The sequence below is a fragment of the Monomorium pharaonis genome, chromosome 3 (genome assembly GCF_013373865.1).
Source record: "Monomorium pharaonis isolate MP-MQ-018 chromosome 3, ASM1337386v2, whole genome shotgun sequence".
Taxonomy (NCBI): domain Eukaryota; kingdom Metazoa; phylum Arthropoda; class Insecta; order Hymenoptera; family Formicidae; genus Monomorium; species Monomorium pharaonis.
In genome coordinates this window covers 30,207,352-30,225,503 of record NC_050469.1, presented here as the reverse complement: position 1 = coordinate 30,225,503, position 18,152 = coordinate 30,207,352, and the positions used below count along the sequence as shown (strand labels likewise).

At 35.9% G+C, this 18,152-nt stretch overlaps 1 protein-coding gene across 4 annotated transcripts in view; it reads right to left on the bottom strand.

Annotated features, from left to right (window-relative positions):
- LOC105835030 overlaps nt 1-18,152 on the bottom strand; it is a 249,792-nt gene that overhangs the window by 81,280 nt on the left and 150,360 nt on the right. For 2 of the 4 annotated variants that reach the window (XM_036284742.1, XM_036284741.1), the window contains exon 4: nt 16,957-17,015. In XM_036284742.1, the coding sequence (XP_036140635.1) occupies nt 16,957-17,015 (59 nt within the window). The other 2 variants (XM_036284740.1, XM_036284739.1) reach the window with 2 other exon arrangements.

Genomic DNA, 18,152 nt, shown 5'->3' with positions numbered 1-18,152 from the left:
CCAGAGCCCGAGAGGTGGCACAGGTGCCTGTGCTCAGACAGGCGGATACGTACCTGTCCGAATGTCTCCATGTGGAGCTCGTATTACAGTAACATATGAGGACGGGAATACTTATTCCCTCGTGCGCACCGTCTAACTTCGCTCGTTATGAGACTTTTATTTCCATCCCGCGGAAACTTGCCTCGAGGCACGGGGGAAAAAAAGGGTGGTATTGTACGCTCGTGCTTCCGAAAGGTTTACAAGAGCGTATGCTTTTTCTCTCTCGTAACGTCGGAAATTCCTACAAGGGATTAAATTGCACTTTGACCCGTCATTGCACTGCGTATGTATGTTTTATGCGAATTTTAAATGATAAAATAATTAAATCTTTAAGAAATTTTCAGATGAATTCTAATTGTTAAAAGAAAGTACTGATACAGGTTTCCTAAAGTGACAGTCCCTTATGTCTCAGAAATTATACACATGCATACATTGCACCATTTTAATTCTAATAAAAACATGATCTAATTAGATAATTTAAAAAAGTAAAAAATATACATTGCTCATTTTGGCACATTTATGGCTTTTCTTCTATATAATCTACTAAAAGGAGTTCTTCAAAGAGCAAGAATAAAATTTACACGACTTTTTTGCAAATTGCATAGTTGTCCTAAAACTGTTTTTCCCCTTTCTCCTTTTTCTCGTGATGCAATTTTAAACATAAAATTGAAGACAAGCGTAAATCAGCACACCTGTTACTACGACAGACTACAAAGTGTTTAAAACTTTAATAAGATACAACATTAGGAAATCTATCTAAAGTTGGTAACCTAATCTAACGTTTTTATTTTGTCGCGCAACATGCAGCGTCTTACGCAATAGCACAAGATATTCGTAGAAATCGACAAAACATTTTATCAAAGTAAAATACTTCTAAGATACATTAACTTGCAAGTTAGTATTTTATACAGATGATTCATGTTAAGAGAAAAAAAATGTAGCATGTATAATTGCTTATTATTGACGCCTTGAGGCTCACTTTGTCAGAGACTTATTTCTGCTTATCTTACGAAAAACTTAATTATTGCAAAATTCCAAACGATAAAATATAAAAATATATCATCTTATAAAAGACAGTATTAATTTATATTTCTACAATTTTATCTTTTTTTTTTTAAGTTTTTGTTTAAGAAATGCAATCCAAAAATAAAGTGCCATCATAAAAAGCGATAAGCATTGTAACATAAAGATGCATTAATTTTCACAACAATATAAAAAAAGACGTGTCGCAAGATATTTAATGCTCTTATACATGCGATCGAAAACATTCCAGACAAATTTATTTGGAATTCTCACGAATGGCCAAGCACGTTACATCGAACGCGCGAAAACACGTACGGTAGAAAATGCATAAAATAAATTTGTCGGATATCACGCACAGAGTGCCGTGCTGCTTTTTTTTCGTCCTGCACGTAGAACATTAATCACATTATTCGCGTGGAAACTCGCGTGATAACGTCACGCAACAGATCCAAAAGAGCCCGGAATGTTTAGTTTGATTTCAACTCGAACGACACTTCGACGATCATTTGTCCCCGCGTAATTATTCATTTATAGTCGGCTGTCGACATTGCTAATTGGACCATGCCAATTTCGGTGTATCCACTGAAACTCCTAAAAAGTGCATTCAATAGTACTGGCGATACCAGCTCGCTCCGAACTGAAAATTTCGTGCTCAAATTTGTTATATTTCGTATTGAAACTCACCAAATAGATAGATAGGTTAATTAACGAGAGACGTGAGTTAAATCATTATATTAAAAAACGTCCATTTCGATCTCCGAACGGATGAACTAATTGTGTTTTGGTTAGACCCGTTAAATTCCATCACCGTGGAATAAATGAAATTGTGTAAAATCACAGGCGTGCTATAGTAATGAAATTTATTACCACATGTATGGATAGTAACCGAAGAAGTTCGGATATAATTCACTTCGTGTTAAACGATATCAATTGTAAACAATTGTAGATTAAATTTCACGTACATAGAAAATTAATCTATCTCTAACAATTAAGTTTCAATTTCAATACCCTTAAATTCTTTTTAACTAAATAAAATAGAAAATTGATAAAAAAGTAGAAAATAAAAAATGCGTTCGATTAAAAATAATACAAACATTAAATTTTAAAAAGCATGGAATAAAATAAAACTATAAAACTATTAACATTTCGTTCATGTATTATCGATAAAGAAAACTTTTGTATTTCGTTAAAAAAAGGTAAAAATAATACGCCAAGATATTTCATAAATGAACTGCAATTATAATTGACGATTAATTTTAATGGATTGCAATTACAATCATATCCTATTATAATCATATTAAGATTCATATTTATTAATCCTGTATTGATACTCCATAATTAGTTTTAAATTAGATCAAATCACGAGGATACGATTATTTTCTTTTTTTCGCGTAACAAAGCGTGCGCCTTTACTATTGACTCTCACTACTTGGCATTAATGACACGCTTACCAATAAAAAAATTCCACAATTAAGCTTTATACATAGCAATTTATAAGAAGCAGCTCTATATATTTAAATAAGGTAATAATCATATTACATAGTAAATAAAAAATTATAATAATTATACTATATTACAAGTCAAGAGCCTTATAAATTTATAATCTCCTAGATTACCGAATTTGTCATCTCTTTGTATCAATTGTAATCTCTTTATATCAATAATTTCAAATATATTGATAAATGGTATATTATAATATATATTGATAAATTTAATTAAATGTTGATAAAACATATCAATATGTTTTGCGATAACAGATCATTACAAATATTTTATATTAAAGTACTTCCGGTAAGTCTCGATCGAATATAAATCTTCAAGAATATTTAAATCCCCTGCTTTAGTAATGGAATCCGACTTCCTCTATCGGAATAAGTAATAGTACGCAATATGAATGTTCGTAAAATTCACATAACGTAGATACGATAAATTATAGGCATATTACATTCAAAAAATATTACCCAATGATATACAATAGTGTTGAAATAAAATTTAAATATGACATGCAATATTTTAAAAATGCAATGTAAAAAAAGAAATGTCATACCAAAAAGGAAACATCACGTTATTCAATAATATTGTAATGTAAATTTAATATTTTTACTTTTAAAACTGTTAAAACAGCAAACTTTCGAGCTTTTTCGTCAAAACGAACATAAGTTCTGCGAAGCTTTGGCTAGTACCGCTCAAACTCACGTTTAATTCAATTTAGTCAAATATAATACACGGAGACTTAAAGACAGAATCTATTAAGCATCACGTTCGACACAAATTAATTTAAATGAAAAATTATAGCAGTGAATTAAGTATTCATTATCTCACTAAAATTATTGACCGATTTTCACTCTAAATCCTCTAAATTATTTAAAGATAGCTATTAAACGATGCATATCCTAATGCTGCCATCGCAACAATTAAATACATCGTTTTTAGAGCCTCGTTTTTAATCGAACCTTGGTTTTTAACCTGATAGTAAATATATATTTTTGCAGCAGCTGTATTTTCATCGAATATATCGTTGGGCAATGCAGGTGCTTTATACATTTTAGTTTTTATATGAAGCATGTAGGTACATTACGTGAATAAGCCGATTCATGTTATTAAATAAATTTCAAAATTTTTCCTCACATCTGACATTGTTGCATTGTTATACTACATTACATAACTTTTATCAAAATTAAAAAGTACATTATAAAAATGTAATACGTATTCTTTGTTAATTGTTGCTTTAACAACAATGGCTGGTAACAACTGTATAATAAAGAAATTAATTATAAACTTCATTAATGGAAAAGTGTATATACGACATGGATATTTTATCATGCAAAACACGCGTGCCAATCTTGCAAATTGATTAAAATATCTGCATGGCAAGGAGCAAAACTGCGAATAAACGTGAAATTAATACATGTATACATTTCTACACAATCTCAACACATTTCCAGTGATAAGATAATTATTATAACATAATGCAAATTTGGAAATCTAGCAAGCATTTACTTTGAACGCTCAAGAATATAAAGAAAGAACTCGAGAGAGCAAGACGATCATATTTCAACGGAGGGCTTCCTCGTGATCTCGCGACAAGGTTTCCTAGCAGCTGCCGCGGCACAATAAAGCCGCAACAAATAAATCTTCCTGGAGGAACACTTCCGAATTTGAATTTCCACGGTCGAGGGCTCAGAGTAAAATTATCCGCGTTTCCAGGAGTGAATTTGCTAACTTTGCTTCGCGGCGACACCAAACTTTCGGTGGCTCTGCTATTTTACCACGCAAAGTTTTGAATGTGACCGAAGAAGGGTATGGTTACCTAAAATTTACGTAATCGTGATCTTTAAGGCATTTAAAGTGCAAGAACAGTTTAATGCTCGCGGGCTTGCCGATTCGCATGCAGCAACAACAAATAAAAATGTCCACGATAGCTCACAAAGTCATACCTTTAAGATCCATTGACCCTCACTCCTGCGTATTAAATCATCTCAGTTTCCGAGCGAACAAAGACAAGAGAAAAGAATATTTGTCATTTGAAAACAGACACGGTTTTTAAATAGTTTAATTAATTCGCTCGAGTAATTCTTAATCTCTTAATGTTTATTAAGCGATCAATTAGCTCTCTAAGATATAAATTTTAATGCAAATACACTCTCTCCTCGTATCTGTCGTCGTCCACGGCGTTATAAATTGCAAAGTTCGCGTTACAACGACCCACGTACCACCCGGAGTGCGACCCTACGCGGGTTGGCGGTGTGAAAAATGACTGGACCTCGTATTAATCGCAGCTACTTTAACGTTACGTCCGGTACGTGCGCGAAGCTAAAGTTTGCCGCGCACCTGCGGTGGCACGGCCGAGAACGTCGATGCCGATGGATTCGTTACACGGGAACTCGGTTTGCGGTCGTGTGTACACTTACGAGAGCACGCGTAAACTCCGTCGTCTGTCAAAACTTCAGGAGGCCATTAAAACAAATTACAGAGGCGGCTAGACAGGATGGACCGACTCGCTCGCGCGTAAAAGTAGTTAAACCTTTGATGCGACATGTTCATATAGGAATTATGGCGAAAGTTTTCTACCCTCGTCAAATGGCACAAGATAAACTCCAAATGGAATAAGCTAATGTATAATATGATTATCCCGGATATAAAAAGAGTTGCTGAATGTGCACTATTTAATCTATTGTTTATACATAAATAAATGTGAGAAATTGTGCTCGATGATTTTTATTTATTATATTTGTATATTACTTGTTTTTTATTTATTTTATGTTTTTGTCACTAAATGCTGCTTTTATGTATATCTATTAAATAAATATAGAGTTTTATAAGGTGCAATTTAAACGACACATTTAATTCTCTTTGTACCAAAGAAAGAGGAAGATAATTTAAGGCTGTTGTAAAATAAAAATAAACGCGGAAAATTTTAAAAACTTTCAGAGCTTTGTAGAGCCAAGAAAAAATATGTGCGATAGATGTTATGTGTAGTGTGTAGTAAAAATTCGCGAGAGACGTTCATAGGAAAACCCTGAGAATATGCCATACGGAGATGTAACGCCATTTCAAAATTTTTTCTTTCGTACATGCCGGAACCAGAAAATAAACGGAAAACTCGAACGGTGTACTCGAACCAATTCTTTGTCCTTCGGAAGAAAGAGAACGGGAAGATAGAGACGAGCAATGTACGTGGAATGAGTTGTAAATCAATCGAACGTCTAATGAGCGTGACCTACTTTACAGACGGTTTTGAAACTGATCTTAAGCCCTTTTCGAGTTCATTGTGTCCTCTGATATAGGTAATCTTCCGGACGTCTTATACTGCCCTCCGGGAACATAAACTGGATAAAAACTTTTAGTTCGGAGTGTTATTTGCGTCATCAGAACATAATCATAATTCCGGCAAAGTTCATTTCTCTTATAGCAGAAATTTCAGCATTACATTGATATAAAGTTTTTTTAGAATCTCGGTGACAATACATAACTCGAATTAAACTGGACGATTATTTCTTACATCACAAAGGAAAACGAAAGGCTTACGCAAATCGTTTAATAGAATCGTGAAAACTGTTCTGTCACATCTTTAATTATAAAGAGACAAGAGATTTAATACATCACATCTTCTGAACATTGTAAACTTATTAAACTCAAATCAGTCTAAAAAGATAAGAGGAGCTCTACTTACTTGCTAGTTGATAAATCTCTTCCGATTATTTCAACCCCATATAATTCTAACTATTTTACAACCTTCTTATCATTGATCAAGTTGTTAATCTCACAATTATTAATCACGTGGAAAAGCTTAAACGTTTTTCGTGCCTAATTCGGGGAACAACAATGTTTTAGATCTCAACGAGAAAAGTTACCAATGTGCAATGTAATTTAATAGCGCCGCCACGCCGCCATTTTCTCTCCGCCTCCGCTTTCCAGCGATTATGTCGAGTCTTATATCTCTATGAAACCTCCTTTCCCAACAGCCATCCGATTTAGAAATGTTCGAACTCGGAAACGCCCAAGACTAGACATTATCGCGAAACTCGACCTATCTTCACCTGGAATCGAAGACATCTTGAGTAAAGAAGGAACTGCACACAACTTCGATGCCGAATTACTTCTCCTCTCACTCCAGTTGATTACTTTTCGCGTTTGCATTAAAAAAATACTCGTCGAAAATGCTCTCGCAGTTACGGCATGTAACGGTTTTTAGACTGCCTTTGTTACTGTTCCCTCTTTCGCCAGCTGTTTCGTTTACACGAAACGTCACCTGTAGAATCCGCCCGGTGCCAATTCACGTAGAAGAGAACCATTAGTTCTTCCTTTCCCTCCTTCCCGTTTTCCCGAGCCGCGCGTTTCGCGTTCTGCCTTCGTTGCTTTCTCATTTATTCTGAAAAATGCGATAAAGTAGGATTTGACCCGACGTCGGATGGGAAGGTGCGGGACCGAAAAGATAAAGAACGGGCGGCTACCAGAGCTTGGATAGTCGCGCGGTAGTGTAAAGGTTGCGGGGAGATCAACGGGAGCCAGCCGTGTAACAGAAGAAAAAAAAAAAAATACTCCTGGCAGTCGTAGCACAACGTCGTAAATAATATGCGAAAGTCTTGGCCACGCCGGGCAAAATCCGTCCCCCCGCGACGTCGCTTTTACTTCTCACTCTTTTGTTTCCCGCGGATTATAATGCTGTTATTTACGAGCTATGGAGTGCCTTTCAACTAAAGCTTTATATAGCGCAACACTGAATTTTCAGCCGCTGAGGAGGCAGCCTTGAATAGCAACGTGAGATTTATTCGCGCGTAGCGAGGCCGGTTCTCCTGCTAAATAAGTCTCAATCGTATTTTTAATTACGGCCAAACTTGCACGTAATTTACCCTGTGTAAAACGTATCTCGCTTACGGCTACTTGCGCGAAGGAAAAATAATATAAAATAACCTGCAAGCCTCTCTCTCTCTCTCTCTCTTCTCCTCTCCCGCTTCATTTTCTATCGTATCTCTTAGAGTCTCGTAAACGATCATTTATTCTAGCCGACAATTTATTCACCAAGTTTGTACCTTTGAATTTCATTGCACCGCTTGTACGTAAGAATGTTGCAATTAAGTAAAAATGTTTTTCCCTCCCAAGATATTTAAATATCTCGGAGAAAGGTCTGTCTTTAATCAGATCATGCATTTCAAATGCGTATCAGAGTGCTATATTCAGCAGGCGGCGACGCACGTAGCATTTTCCCCCCGCCTTTTGTGCGCACGTAGCAAATGCAGCCGCATCAGTTCCGTCACGTCAGGAGAGATTAAGCGGCAAGCGCATCAACGTCCGAAAAGTATCGAAAATTTAAAGAACGTCGGGAGGTAGCTTCTATCGACAGCTTCCTCGGCTCTCAAGTCACGTTCCGAATCGCGGTGATCGTTTCACAGGGACGTGCCTTCGTCAGGACGGAGTTCCGTGTCGGTGAATCTGCACCCGGAGAGAGCCCCTCGAGCTCGCAAGTGCCAACGAATCGCGTTTACAAAACCCAACTTCATCCTTTCCATACTCCTGTAATAGTTTTTTTTTTTTTTCTCACATTGTGGCGACGATCGAAGAACTAGTTTCTATTCTACAGACGGAGGTGCTCGTTTACGCTTAAAAAACTAATTAAAATAACAATCGTCCACGGACAATAGTGTTGAAGCGCAGCCGTGTGTTACATGTACTTGCACGTACGTGCGTGGATTCCGAGAAGAGGACAGTTTCATATCGATCGAAAAAGATTGACTAATGCTCTTCCTGCGCAGCAACGAGTCTGTTAACGTACCACGATACAATCAAATTTTCAATCAACAAACTGATTTTTTTGTAAAGAAAAGTTGTTAATACCGACATAGACTTTCTAAAGTAACACACTCTTAATTCTAGGAAATTAAACTGTATTATATTAATATTAATATAAGCATAATCTGCTTAAATAATTAAAGAAATAAAAAATTCGAAGAAATAAAATTCAAGAAATAATTTTGTATAGAAAATCTGATATAAACGAAAGCTTATGAAGCAAGAGTAAAATTTATACGATTTTCTTTTGCAAACTGAAAAATTTAAACAATAGCAAGTGTATTGATAACGTTAGGTTATTTTAGTAGTTTCCTAAAATTGATTTATCTTTATTTTTCTCGTAACGCATGAAACGTAAATTCATCTGCCACATAAACCGATGTACTTTTCTTCTGTTAGTAAAAACAAACTATAGATTTGGTAACTTTTAATGTAAATCGCGCTATTATTTGCATTCTACAGCACAGCATAATCAAGATATAAATCGACACAAAATAACATTAACCTATATACATGAGATGTTGGGTAAAGTAACATCTGCTTATAATTGTAAACTCCGCCTTTATTTCTTAATTAACTTCTCCATTACGGAACTACATCTGAATTCTACTTGCTATGTTAGTTTTAGAACCAAATTTTTCAGATGTTTATTTTTGGATGCATTACAAAAACATAATTATAAAAACTGCTGTACCATCTGACTGATAAAAAACATTTTCTAGTTTGCCTTCATGTTTTTAAAGTTTTATTGTTAGCTTTTGTTTAAAAATCATAATCTAAAAACAAAATAGTGTGTCAATGTTAATAACTTCCTTCTAATATCAATTGTGTTTACTTATCCGCGTATCTTTAATTGTAAGATCATAACTATTAATAAACGTTCTCTTTGTAGACATTTTATCTTCGTACATAAACAGCGCCATTTGTCACCCGACAGCTCATCGTTAATTCTTAAGATAATTATGAATTCCAAGTCCGATCAATGTGTAACCATAGAAATTTATTGAAATTTCAAAGAAAAATTTAATTAAACTACTTATATTAATTTTTTTTTAAAGTACAGGCATTTACTTAAAAAATTTGAAAGTACGTTCGTAAATTTTTACGCATTTCTTTAACTTTGCATAGATGAAAAAGTGAAATCGAAATAGATGAAATCGCATAGATAAAAATGCGATCGAAATAAAGAAATTCATAATGAAATGAAGAAGATATCTTTTTTTTCACATAGAATCTCAAGGATTAAATCTAGGCAAATGAAAAACGTAAAGAACAAATATCGCCGATCCAGGTTGTTCTCTACCACGATAACTTTCACCCTGAAACCAAGTGACTCTCATAAATATTCCTGCATTTAAAAATACAATCAGCGCGATGATCGTCCAATATCTAAAAACACTCGAGAAAGGACTCCCAATAAATAAAAGCGTTATGGCTGATGATCAACCCCCGGCGCGGATTCAGACAATATCACAGCAATTCCGGCCAATTATACCAGCCGGTAATACGACAGGACGAAATTGCACGACAAACAAATTGTCGGCGACGAAATCGCACGGCGAATAATTCTGAAGCGCAACGTTTCACTTCGAGCGCATCACGGAGAATTGCGGAAGCGCCGGAATGCGCGTCGCGGAAAATTAAATGTCAAATTAATGCGGACGATAAATTCGCCGGGCGTACGAGCGACGCGCGCGGACGTACGGCAAGGCCAGCAAATTTACAGCGCATTATCTGGAATTTAATTCGACGACATATAAACGCGTGAAGTACGACCGATAAGAACTGGGTGAGAAGCGACCAAGAGATCCTCCTGAAAGCAGGGGGGATCGCCACGGAGATAACAAAAATCGACCGCGTTTATTTTACGAGTATTAAATCCTGCCGCGACTAAAACCTGCCGCTCGTACTTGCACGCCGATAAAATTCACCCGCGTTCCGTCACGCGTATTTTGCAGTATTTCCAGTTTTTCCATATATTAAAAAGAGAGACTGAGTATCAATTTCAGATATCAGACGACAGTCCTATACTCAGCACCTCCCATCGTTATCAGTCATGTATAGTCGCCCTGCATTTTAATACGGTATCCGTGTCTCGCTTGTCGTTGGAGAAAAGCGAGGCGATGAAAGCCAAACCCGAACTCGGCGTCAACGAAACCTTCTCGAAGACGGCTTTGTTACTCGAGACGTCTATCTATGATCCGCCTTGACAGCCAGAGGTACGCGAGAAAGTAAATTTCACATCAAATCATAATGATACGAGTCTGCTCCGCACCATATTTTAAAATATCAATAAAAATGTTTCATCAATTTTCCGAGCGAAACGAAGATATAAAATGATTCGTGTTCGTCAAATTTCGATTTAATAATAAGCTTAATAAAGTAATTAATTAAATATTAAGTTATGTAAAAAGGATTAAATAATCATTTGAATGTAATAATTAAAACTTGCTTTTTACCGATTGACAATGTCGGCAGATAATGCATGTATATAAAACTCTTGGCGAGAAGACAAAAGACAAAATTATAAAATTATCGCAAAATGTGTTCTGTCGCTGGTGACAATAATATAACTAAATCTTTTAATAGAATAAATTTTCTCTTCTTCCTAGAAGGTAAGATTTTAGTTTCTGTGCGAATTTCAATAATAGCGCGCTAAAAATAAATTTTCCGATTATGCAAATCGACAAAACGGAATACTAAAGCACGGCGGTGTTTTCAGATTAAACTTTCGTGTCGGGATAATGAAGCATCTAAACTCGAAATTCAAGTTACTCATTTTCTAAATCCGAAGCGAGCAAATTTACAAGTTCGTAATAAAGCAATAATTGGTAGCTAATTTGTTACGCAAAAGCACGCAAATTCGCTTGTTGTTACATTAGTTTCAAATTCGTTCTGCGATAAATTCCACCGATTGTAATAAAATAAGGTTGTATATTTCAGGACGCATCTCGCGATGCATATAAAACAAGATGTTATCGAACGACCAATATATTGCGAGGACGCATTTAATATTTTGGTGCAATTTCGAAACTAAATGCAACTTACACTAATGGAAAAATGTGTTGTATTCGTGATTATAATTGCATGGTAAAATAATTATAATCAGGAATATTGTTTTTATAGTAATTATTACTATAATAATAGTAATAATACGCAGTAAAAAAACATTTTGTATTTATGTTAAAATATGTAGCTGAAGCTAGCAGCAAAAGGCAGCAGCCAAACGTCGAGCGCCCAGAGCCGAACGTCATATAGGCGTTTCCAGGGGGAACAATTCAATCAAACGTTAAAAATTCCCTGGTTATGAGATTTTTAACAAACTTTGAAAAATTTGCATCGAGTTTAGTCATTATAATATATAATCGATCATTTGCGACAAGATTTGTAATTTACCAATTGTTATAAATTCTTTTAACTAATTTTTATCGTTTTTCGCGCCTCACGCCTAAACGCAAGATACGATTTCCTCCAAATTTGGCTGGAAATATCTTTCCGTAACGTACAATCGACTGATCGATCATTCGCGAGAGGACGTGCATTTTCCTAATTGTTATAAATATTTTTAAAATTAATTTTTACGTTTGAAGCCGTGAAACCGCTACGTCCTCGTCGTCGGCTATGGATGCGGCAAAAAGCGGTAATGTACTTTACAAAAAAATCGCTGCATTATTCTGATAATCAACTATGTTTTGCAAAAATGCAATTTTATAAAAATTTCTCATATACGGTTAATTAAGTCGTTCTAGACTTCAAAAAATATTTTCATGGAAATTTGAAGACAGCGTTCCTTGTATTTATCTGACTAACGTAATTAACAATTTAAAAAATTACTAAACAATTAATAACGATCGCGAATGAAAATCTCATAACCAGGGAATTTTTAACGTTTGATTGAATGGTGTCCCCTGAAAACGCCTATATGACGTTCGGCCTTGGCTGCTCGGCGTTTGGCTGCTGCCTTTGGCTGCTAGCTTCAGCTACACGTTAAAATCCTTTCAAAATTGTTTTTTAGTTAAAATTTAACACCTTTACTTGTTACTTTAAATATTGCTGTTATATTAATTCAAGTGAAGTTTTATATTATTAGAAAAACTAAAAAAAGTGTAAAAATAACACAATGTGCACATTTTTTTCCCTATTATCAGTGACAGTATTATCTGTTAAAATTGACAAAAAAAAAATGTTGGGCTTATTTTATAATATAAAAGTAACTATTATTTTTCTACACAATCTCGTGGTATATGTTACATTAACATTATAATAGTGTTAAAGTAACATAATTTTAGTGTTACTTTAATATAATTTTCTCATTAAATTGTTACATAATATTATGTCAAATTACAAAATTTACATTTATTTTTATGTTAAAATATAACATAATGTTTATTTTGCTATTTAATCCTTATATGCTTAATATGTAAAATTAACATAAAAATTTCTGTGGACCGTTTGGGACATGCGATATGTGTTAAGTTTAACATAAATTTGTCAACTGTGTAACCATATGGTATATTAAACCTCTATAATTTATAGCAAAATTGTTTAATATTTAGCCACTATAAATGTATGACTATTATTATTAATATTATTATAATAGTTACAATAAAAATAATATTTCTAACTATAATTATTTTTTACTATGCAATTATAGTCGCGCGCAAATATCATATTTTTCTATCAGTATAATGTATATATTAATTCTATCCGTATAATTCTTTTATTTTTTAAAGAAACTATAACGTATTCAACACGTATGGAGTAATAATGCCGCACAAGGAAGATTTACGCGATCTTCAAATAAAGGATGAATTGACAACGTATCTACTTAAAGTGCCAAACTTTCCCCGAGAACTTCGAAGAAGCTCCTCGAGAATCCGCGAAAACTTTCCCGAAATGTACATATAACGTCAAGGGGAGCGAAACTCGCACTTTGAATCAAATGCGTTTCGCGTCGAGATGATATTCAGCGAAGCGCTGAAGATGCAAAGCGCAACTAACGCGTCGTATTTGCTGGAATGCAAATCGAGATCAATATTACATCGCGATTATCGTTGTTGCGACACGGCAAATACAACGGCCGTTTTAATTCCGCCGGCAAGTCGCTCGGTAAATCGCTTCGTCGGCCGCCAACTTCCCCAAAAACATGGTCGACTGAATTCAAAGCGGAATTTTACCTCCGGTGGCGTATCGATCGATCCGAGAAATATTCGCTAAGAAATCGTCCTGGCCAACCGAGCGTGACTGTTCGCGCGATGCCGGAAACTGCATAAGCAAGAGCGGCAAGGAATTATCGAGGAGAGAAAGCCATGGACGACTAAACAACCGAGGCAAGAAGAAAGCGCCTCGAAGAAAAAAAGGAAAAAGGCGTGGAAAATAGCGAACAAAAACCCCCAGAAGCTGCCCAGGCAACTGTAGTTCCAGCCACGGTCGATGTGGTCGTTGCAGCCAGTCGACAACGAGCATTGTTGGGACATGTGGGTCAACCAGTGCTGCACTTCCGGTGACGGCACACCGACGTAACGGCGAACGAAGCGGCGAAGAGAGAGAGAGAGAGAGAGAGAGAGAGAGAGAGAGAGAGAGAGAAGAAGGGTGGGAGGCAGGCTAGGAACAAAGCTAGACAAACAGCTGTAAAAGCAAGGTGCCGTAATACGGACGGCAGGCGAGAATCGAAACTACAAGAGAGGACGTTGTGTCAACACCTTAAGGTCTAGAAGGCGCGACTCATCGCCTTTAACATTTCGCCGGGAGCTAAATGACCAGTTTGAGGATTCTCGTTAAGGATAACGTCTTAACCCTCGTAATTGCGTAACTGCATGCAATTTGAACTGCTATTCGCCCGCCGGGAGTTCCCGACACGATGCATCGGGTAATGAAGGGGAACCGTGTCGTAACCTTTAATTAAAGGTGACCGCATGTAAAAAATCGAGCACTGACAGCGCAAGTTATCATTGAAGAAGAACAATGAATTCACCTAATGCGGACCACGTGACCAACAGTTCTCGGCAAAGATTAACGACGACGTATCATAGAAAATACATATCGCGATAATGTTTTGGAGAACATTTTTGCACGTTGTAAACCGTCCACTGCGCCAATAAAAATTTAATTGCAGCAGAGTCCTACTTCCTCCTCGTGAAATATACTGCTGTGTTCGTCAATTTTACGAGAACGTAAAATTTAAGGTTTTAGATATATACGTGCACACGTAGGTGTCTCGGGGGAGGTTCGTGCCATTAATGGCAACGGCGATTGATAATTTGGTCCGTCGATGCCATTTGGGAATACCAGTCGCGAGATACGACCGTGTCAACAGCATCGCGTTGTTGAAGAACCAGAACGCCGCGTCGTTGAACCCGCCATTTCGAATTTCTGGTATTACAACATATGCGTATTCGTTTACGAATGAAAGGAACGTGTTACCCTTATCGCGCGCCAGGTCGCCGTACAATTTGAAATTGTGCACTCTCAGCAGTGTCAAAATGTTTACGCAAACTTGCATATCATCGTTGATACAGAGGTTGCATTAATTCGATAACATGCTAGTTTGCGAGTATTACAACGCTCCTAAATGAAGCACCCATCGATGAAATATTAATCTACAAAATGCATTGGCGCGATGAATTCATTTTCACGTTGCGAGTAAGCATATTACATCGCGTATTAAATGCTACATTTTCCGGAAAAATTCGTTCTCTCCCCCTGTGCGAGCAATTTTTCCCTCTCTTTTTTTTTCATATAGAAGCAAATTCCATTCGCGGAAACAATATGAATACTAAGTGTACACTTTTAGGTCGAGTCTTAGCAGTAAAAGCACAAAATTTCCATTAAAAGTGCAACGCTCGTTACGGGAGTTAAGGTAGAGATAAAAAAAGGGAATATGGTCCGTGGTATCGCTGCATGGAAGAGCGCAGCCGATTTTATTTATCTTCGAAACTCCGGCTGCGCTGTATTATCTCGGTCGAAACTGCGATACTTCGTTAAAGATGCACGAAAATTGTAATTTGCATCCGCGGCAGTCGGTTTTACCTTTAAGTAAGTTAATTTCTAGACAGTTTCGCATACTGCGAATTTACTTCTTTCCTACAAAGTCCGCGCATTAGGCTACTTGTCGGATTTCTTATCCCCCTTCCGTAATGACGACGGGACGTGCATTTAAAAGGAAATTTAAAATGCGACTTCGTTAATGAGACTGTAATTTCTAACGCGCGTATCACGAAAGTAAGTTACTTCTGATAGAGTGAGATAAATTTTGTAGTCAACTGACGCATATTTAAGGCTACTTTAAAAGTAGGAGTCCAAGCGTAAGTTGACGGCGGGCTGGAATTTCAAATAACTTCCGAACGAACGTGTACGTAAATGTGATTAAATTTACGATAAAGGACGCTTGGCAGACAAACCGTTAATATATGAGAAATCCATTGCTCAAACGTGTAAAACGTCAAAGTGAAAAGCGTTGTGAGAGGCGTAAAAGATTTTCTTCGAAACGCATGAGTAACGCCAAGAGTTATTATTCCCGTCGAAGTTTGTTTTACTCCCGCTACTGCAAAAGTCATATTTTACGGAACAACGCTGGATTTAATAACGCAGTTTAAGAGCGTTACGCGAAAAAGCATGTCATGCCCATCGAAAAATGCTCTCTCGCGGCTCTTAAAACCTCTCTCGGCGGTGCACGTAATTCGAGATACGTAGCGACTTGAAACCGCTTTAATGTCCTCGTTAAAGTCCTACACTGGAAAAAAAGTTTTGTTGTTTTATGAGAAATTTTGGTTGATTCAACCTGTCCGTTTGTTCGAAAATGAACGATACAAATTTTGTAGTTGGAATTACCAGAGGATTCTGGTTAATTCCATTCTGTTTGAATCTACCAGAATTTCTTATTAATCTTACTACATCGTTTTGTTAGGTTTACAAAACTCTACAAAAATTTCTTGTTAATCTTATTATATTGTTTTATTAGGTTAACACAATTTTTTGGTTAAAAAACGAGTTTGGATAGTTTTTAAAATAATAACAATATATCTTGGTTTAAAGTACACTGCATATATTTTACATATATTTTACTAACCTCTAAAAATCTCTATATAGCTGTCGAAATTCCATTCGCGCAGAAGAGAAGACATTTTTTCGTCCGCCATGCCGTTGAACAGAATAATGTAAATACACGATTGTAAGATACACGAAACAAATATAAAAGGTACCTTATGGGTACCGCGTGATATTAGTATCGCATCGATACCGCGTTGGTTTGCGCGAGATTGGCATGCACCGACTTGCGCTGCGAGAACGAAGGCGCCAGCATTATCGCTATTTTTGTAAATATAACAAGAAGTTTTGTATTATTTTGTAGATTCAACAAGAAGTTTTGTAGATCCAACAAGAAAAACTTAATCAAATCCTTATAGTACAGTTAACCAAACGGTGTAGTTATAAGCTGTAAAATCTTGTTATGATAACCAGAAATTCTGTTTCGTTTAATAAGAATACGCTCAACCAGAACCGTTTTATTATTATAATAAAACCATTTTTCTCAGTGTAGAGAAGGCCTTTTATAAATTACAGCCTCGTTACGCTCGTGAAATTAAAAATTGTGCGTACGCTCACCTCTCGGCGAGTTCCACAGAAAATGTCCGCGCCGTTCCCACGAGTCTGTTCATCGCCACCTGTTACGAAAAAAATAGAAGGTAAGAGAACGTAAGTTAACAAGAGAGAGAGAGAGAGAGAGAGAAAGAAAGATAGTTCGGTGGGCACGAAAAAAGGCTCAGTCGTAAGACAGGCTTATCCGACGACTTCGTGCCAGACTTTAATGTCTGATACAATATCGTCAACGTCTCGCATAGAAAAGCCGCTGCAATTTATCGAAATTCTACAATTTTGAAATAGAGAAGAAAACACGCTTTTAAATATTTTACCCGAAAATATCTGCAAAGTAATTTGCCATATGTAATCATAATAATAAATATCAAACGTACTTCTTTTTAACTTGTATTCATTAATCGCAAAGTTCTTAAAAATGATAATAATTATTATCATGTTATCCTTATTAAGGAAAAGATTAGCTGTATCAGTAATTGATGATTTTGCATTAGTAAGTTGTCATGTTCTGACAGATCAGTGACTGATTACAATATCAGTTACTAATGATCATCAATTCATGTCCAGTTTTAATGATCACCCATATAGAAACTTGCTGCATAATACTAGTGCAATGTTGCAAAGATATTGCAAAGATTTTTCTGCAATATTACTTCAGCAATGTTGCAGTGCAAATAATGTTTCAAAAATATTACGAAAAATAATATCTCATGCTTTACCTGTGAGCAATATGCGTTACCGTTAGCAAATGCGGCGCAGTTCTATTCTCGTAATTAAAAAACCAACAAATCGGAATAAAACGCAACATAAGAGATTTTTCATCTACATTCTAATAAACTGGGTCTTTGAAGGGGGCGAATCTAAAATTAAGATGCAGATTAAAGTTAATTTTGACAGGAAATTTTTTGTATAAAAATTAATTTAAGGATATATACGATATTCCTAGAAGTTACACGTGCCAAAATGTAGAAATTTTCAGTTACTGATCAATATAAAGTTTGACGGAATTGGACTAATATCTCAATGAGTTTTTTTTATCAGCAAAACTCACAACTGGTAAAAAATTGATTTCAATACACTGACTCATCAATTACAATAACCAGTTATCCATCAGTTAGTGTTTATTCCTTTTTTTTTTTTTTTGTTAGTTTCGACTACATTTATTTCAAGGCATATAGTACCATCAAATAAAACAGTTTTTAAAT